We start from the raw sequence: 6052 nt of genomic DNA, 5'->3' as shown, positions 1-6052 counted from the left end.
CAGCACTGGGGCCACACTGATGCCCAGTAATTTTGGTAGAACTCACTCAATATCTATTTCTACACGTAGTAATTCCACAGAGTTTGTCCATTGCCTTGTATGACTATGTACCAGCCACTTTAAGTGTTACAGAGATACAAGAAGGAAAAAAAAGAAAGTCACACAGGCCCTGAATAATCCTCATTCCATCCAGTCCTGTACAAGCACAAGTCAGCTTTTCCAGGCTGATGTAGATTGAAAGATTTAAGCTGTACAGAAGCTTTGGTCTATTTGAAATTGATGAACAAATGCCATTACTGTTCAGTCAAATAACTGCTGTTAACGCAAGAGGTATTTTTTTTTTTCAGGTCAGTCAGCTTTTCTAAGGAAGCAAAAAATAAATTTGGTATTGGAAAGGACCCCTGAGAGGAACAGTAAATTCTTGATCTGGAGTCAGACAAATAAAAAATGGGAAGTATGCAATACACATCCTTACCAAAGAATCAGTCAGATCTTTTCGGTAGACAAACATACGACTGGATGACTCAAAAGATTTTGAGATAGCCAAGTCATTTGGTTGTAGTTCATGTTTTTCTGTAAAAACAGAAAACAAAACACACAAGCTTCAGAAAAGGAGGAAAAGCTTTATATAAATACGAGGAAAACATTACAAATATATTTGTAAAGCCACATCAATTTAGAATTTAACTAAGCTTCAAACGCAGTCCATATGCATATGCCAAACACGGGATCATCATCTCCACACTATTCAGGCACGATAAAGTCGAGATGTCTCTGATGCTGGACTAGAGCACAAAAACTTCCAGCATCTGCTTTCAACTTCACATAGGATAGAACAGAAAGAAACCCTTGCATCATCTAGTCTAACCTCCTAGGCATTACAGAACATTTCATTTCAATCCCGTGTATCTACTGTAAATGTAGTGACTTTCGTTAGAGCAAAGCGTCTCAGGCTCCGGAGACCGAGCTGTTACATGTCACTGGCAGACACGAGCAGGGGTGGAGAGGTCATCAGCAGCCATGGCCATTCAACAGGAAAAGAAGTTTAAAGGACCCCAGCACCATGAAATTCACACCATGGAGCAGAGCTGAGGAGTCCTTGATAGTACAGTTTGTATAGAAATTCCTCCACACCTAGAGTAATTCATTTAGGAAACGCTTGAGTAGAAGAGCAGGACACACCAAACTGGTAGCAAAGAGAAAGGAACTTTTTTTTGCTCCACTCCAGAGAACTGGTTCAGCTCTGGGCATTCTTGGATGCACCAGAGAAAGGTGTGGAGAAAAATGAAGCAAAACCCAGAACACAGCTAAAAAACTTCCCTGGGAAAACTCTCTCTTCGTAAAGGCTCCAAGTAATCTTCTGGAGACCTGACAAATGAGATTTGATTACAGTGGCTGTATTAATGCAGACCCCAAAGCACTGCAAGCACGTTGAGAGCTACTTTGGTCTTTTCATTGCCCATGAAGGAGGAGTAGGACTAGGAGGAGTCTGAGAGGCAAACATCATTTCAAACTGTCTGTTTTCCCTCTTATCCATGCTCACACTGATACATTTATGTTGAACCACCAGTATGTTTTTTCAAGGTAATTTTCAATAAAAAGAGCTTGCTTGTTCATTTCAGGATTACAATAAGAACATGTTCTCCGACGCTCATACTGCTGCCCTCCAGGTGGATGGCAGATGACAGTTCTGAGTCATGCAAATAGCAAAAAAACTCCAAAGAATAAAGAAAGCATGGCAGGCTGGTGTTTATTGCTTGCAGCAGAGGAGTGCCAATGCATAAGAACAAGGATACTGAAATTGTGGTGTCTCCAATTAATTCAGGCAACGTGACTAAATAACATTTTGGGGGTTACAATGGTCATGTACAAACGGCAGTCCTTTTGTACCTACATTTTAATTATTGTTTCTTATTGAACAGCCAAGTGGCAACCACTTCTATTCTGTGGCTTTCTCGGGAACCAATGGGGTCTAGAGACAATAGCGTGTTTCATTATTTATGAATTGCTGGTTTTCTTTAGCTAAGTAGGCAGTTAGCACCAGATTTATTGTTATCAGAGCAAAACTTGCCCTGCTCTTGAACAGGAGCGCAAGACCTGAAAAATACGAGCAGCACAGTGACTCTGCAGTGCTACAAAATGCCCTGGAGGCAAGTTTGGGCGCACACAAGGGTAAAAGGAGCGTGCCTGCCAATGATGTAACCCAGCTGGCCAGGATGCCTACGTGCCACGCTCCTGTGCGGCCGCTCCATGACCAGGCTCTTGACAGCTGGGGCAGGGCACCATCTCCCTGCCACCCACACCGGTGCCCTGCAAAGGAATGGCTGTTTAACTGAGCTCAGCGTGGGGGAGAAAAATGTGACCTTCCACTTCTGAATCACGTAAATAAACAGAACAAGCCAGCATTTGTCTGTATTTCATTTAACTAGACTGATGAAGAAGTAAGAATGAGTGCCATATCTTTAAGGGTGCATCCTTTGTCCCAGGGGACCGACACCAACTAACGTTTATCTGAGAATATGGCCAAGATATTCTAAACTCTTTTTTTTGTAGATCCAGCTTGGCATTTCTATGCGCCTAGTTAAATTACTTTATATTCCTTCAGAGCCAAAAGCTGCCACAATGAGGAAAACAATCTGACTGAAGACTTTGAGACCTGACAGACGCCAAAGCAAATCTTGGTGGTTTGGCTAGTCCCTAGTATCAGCCCATAATCGGTCTGGTCCTCCTTAAAAAAAGACAGTAAGCTTTTCTGTTCAATGAGAAACACTAAAACAGTAAGCAAAAAATGTCAGTTGTAAGCAAGACTGCTTAAAAAATATTGCTTAGATTGCTCTTAGTACCTCAACTATGCAAATACATGTCTCCCTCCTTTCTGCTGGAGAATATTCATTACCCATACAGCCATGCATACAGAATTTGTTATCCCCTTCTATATTTTAAAATAGACCATGCCTCATCGCCTTTCAAATTAATTTAAATGCAGAAGTAGGAGATTCATCTGTGGGGAAAAAATAAAATCTTGCAATACTGCCGTGGAGCCTGAGTCCTTTGCACTCCCTTCCCAGTGAGGAGATGCCGTATCCGATGGTACCCGAGAATGAGCTGTTGCCATGGAAACGACTCTCTGGGAAGCAGCTCCTCATTGTTGCCTTGGTCATCCAGCTGCGGGCCTGCACAGGAACAGCTGTATCCTTGCACCAGAAAATGTCAGCCCTCCCTTACACGATGCACTAAAAGGTAAGTAATCAGATGAAGGGAAGTTATTTACCGCCAGAGAACGCGACTGTCACCAGCGCCAGCTCCTCCTCCGGGTACTGGATCTTTTCTGCTACGATCTTCAGTATCTCCTGAGCTGAAGTGGATACTTGAGCTTTCACACTGACATAGGAGTGCTCTGTTATGTAGACACGGCAGAAAACTGCACAAAGGAAGAAAGACACACTCAGCAGCAGGCGGAGACACCTGAACAGAGCAGGGGAGAACCCCGCAGACCCGACCATAGCAAAGCCTCGGCTGCCTGGCTGCTGCAGCTGCAGGAGGGGTGGCCGCTGCACTCTGATCTAAAAGGACATGAAACTAAGCAGAAACCTCACCATTTTCCCCCTTCCCACCTCCTCTCCCTGGGAAATGAGAGGGCCAAGCAAATGGACCCAGAGACCCCCCATGGCTGCATTTCAGTAATACCTATTTGACTTCCTACCACAAGGATTTGTCACGGACAACATCCCCTACTGCCTATCTTCTTTGCAAACTCAGCTGTTGCCATCTTTTCTCCCTTTCTTTTAAGTTCAGGGAAATCACCGTCCTTTCAGTAGATTTCATATCCGCTGCAGAAATTATTTTGTACTTCCACTTTCACCTGGAACAGGAGGCTTTGCAAAGAGCAGCGCTCCCTGGTCTTCAACCACTCCCGCTAGCTTATCTGTCTAGACATCTAAACTACTCGAATTGCCAGGGTTTTTTAGCACCAGCAAAATGAAACTGGTTTGGAGAAATTCCATGGGCTCATCACTTCCACTGAGGTCTATGAGTTGGTTAGGCTCTGAGAGGGAGATTCCCCGCAGTAACGTTGTGGTCAGCTCAGGTAGTACTTTATTTCTGCTACAAAAAGGGATGTACACTCTCTCCGCTTGCCAGAATTTTAGGTTTACATCTTGTGCCGACTTTGCTGTAGCCAGTTCTTTGAAATGCAGCTGCCATACTTAAAAGGAAAGAAACAGAACTGCAGACCCGCATAAATATTTCAAAAATTACAACGTCTGCTAATAAAGAACACCCACAACTCTTGGTTTCATGCTCACTTCAGTGCTTAATTAAACTTCCCATTTCCTTCTACTCTAGTACTTCTTATTGCAGGCAGGCTGCTACCATGTCAGTATAAGACAAACTTTTTCTTCTCCAGAAATGCTGTATTTTTAGAATTATTTTTATTGACAGATGTATGTAGCAATAGCTCTTTGCTTGTCCTACAAATCTTCACAGCTTCAGGGCACTTTCACTAACCGAGACCGTGCCAGAAGCAGTTAAGAACTCTATCCTCGTATCTTTTGTGTTGTAGTAAAGAAAAAATGAAGATGAGAAGGAAGGAGGAACTTAACATTTAACCTTGGGGAACAAAAGTAATTTGATTTTATAATTTTTTCTTAACCTGTCTCTGCAGACAGACAGTAAATCAGATGCTCATGCGATGGCAGAATCTCTCTTCAGAATGGATATAACTCATGAAAAGATAGAGACATCAAATTGCACTCTAAATTACTAGGTAGAAGAATAAATTTTAAAAAACCTGACAGGAATATTTGGACTCCATATGCAGAAGGCAACACAACCTGCCTACAGTGAATTTGTTTGAAATCTCCTCCTCTCTGTCATTCGGGAGGAGAAAATGACAGCAATATATTAATTTATAACTGGGCTATTGACATTTGTTTAACATTGAACTAAACCAGTCTACAGGTCAGGTCCTCGAACACAACCACCATACCGATTCTCCCAAAGCCTGTTCCCCCCCCCACCTTTCCAATGTTCTCTCTGTGGTACCTATTGGCATGGACCATGCTCTCTCTTCCAGGAGCCTGTGCTGCTCCTCTGTGAGGTGCAGGAGGGAATGCCAGTGGGAGGAAGCGGCCGTGGGTTGCAAGTCACCCTGGTAATGCTTACATGAGGGGATAAAATGCCTCCGGTCAAGTGGCATGGTGCGGCTTGGGCAGACCCCACCTCATCAGTCGGCAGCACTCCACCACACCAACTTAGATGTCCACCCTCACCATCTGTCTCCCCTCTCCCCAACTCCACTTTTGTTATTTCATTCTCTCAATCCCATCATCTTCCATGGCTCGTGCTCTCAAGGAGCAAGATAAAAGCAATTTAACCCAGTCGGGGCTGGCCTTGCTGGGTCCTGCCCTTTCTGTCCCCATGCCACGCAGTCTGTCCCCTCTCTGGTGCCAGTACATTTCCCTCCCCATTCACCCATGAGCTGCATCTTGACTTTTTGAGAAGAATGAGGGTAGGGGTTCTTATCCAGAAATGACATTTTTAGAAGCAGCCTTGATAACATAAATCTCAAATAAACTTCTATTTGAAGCACGGAAGGAGGATATCTATCAGCAGCACGTATTGTGCGGAAAGACTTGGCATTGAAGGAGCTCCGTTTTTATTCTGTCACAAATGACCTCTAAAAATATCCTGACTCCAAGTGAACTTCCGGAGTTTTGTTCCCGGTGAGAAACAAAGATATATCGTCAAAGGGCAAGACTTCCAGGTAGGAGGCCCTTCTGCCTGTTCTCTGCTTGCGTACACAGTGTTAATCCCCCTCTCTGCCTCCTTCCCCTTACAGGCATTACGGGAGGGTGACAGCCTCACTGTGTTATTGCATTAGTAGAGGATGAAGGAAAATTGCATTTTGAAATGTTTGGCATTAAAGTGAAGTGGCACCTTGCACTCCGCATGGAGATGTTTTTGTAAAGAGAAGGAACTAAGGCATCTTCACAGAGTTAGCAGATCCTGGCCCATTTCACGTGACAGGCTTATTCATTCACCTTTTGCAACC

General features: G+C 43.9%; 1 protein-coding gene across 1 annotated transcript in view; it reads right to left on the bottom strand.

The window, feature by feature from the left end:
* Window positions 1-6052, bottom strand: part of RAPGEF5 (Rap guanine nucleotide exchange factor 5) — a 131980-nt gene that overhangs the window by 22900 nt on the left and 103028 nt on the right. Inside the window, exons 18-19 of the mRNA XM_009638615.2 lie at window positions 3272-3421; window positions 476-573 (exon numbers count right to left, since the gene is read on the bottom strand). Of these exons, the coding sequence (XP_009636910.2) occupies window positions 476-573; window positions 3272-3421 (248 nt within the window). The remainder of the gene's footprint in view (window positions 1-475; window positions 574-3271; window positions 3422-6052) is intronic.

Source organism: Egretta garzetta, unplaced genomic scaffold (genome assembly GCF_000687185.1).
Source record: "Egretta garzetta isolate BGI_Z169 unplaced genomic scaffold, ASM68718v1 scaffold94, whole genome shotgun sequence".
Taxonomy (NCBI): domain Eukaryota; kingdom Metazoa; phylum Chordata; class Aves; order Pelecaniformes; family Ardeidae; genus Egretta; species Egretta garzetta.
This window is presented reverse-complemented; position numbering and strand designations above follow the sequence as displayed.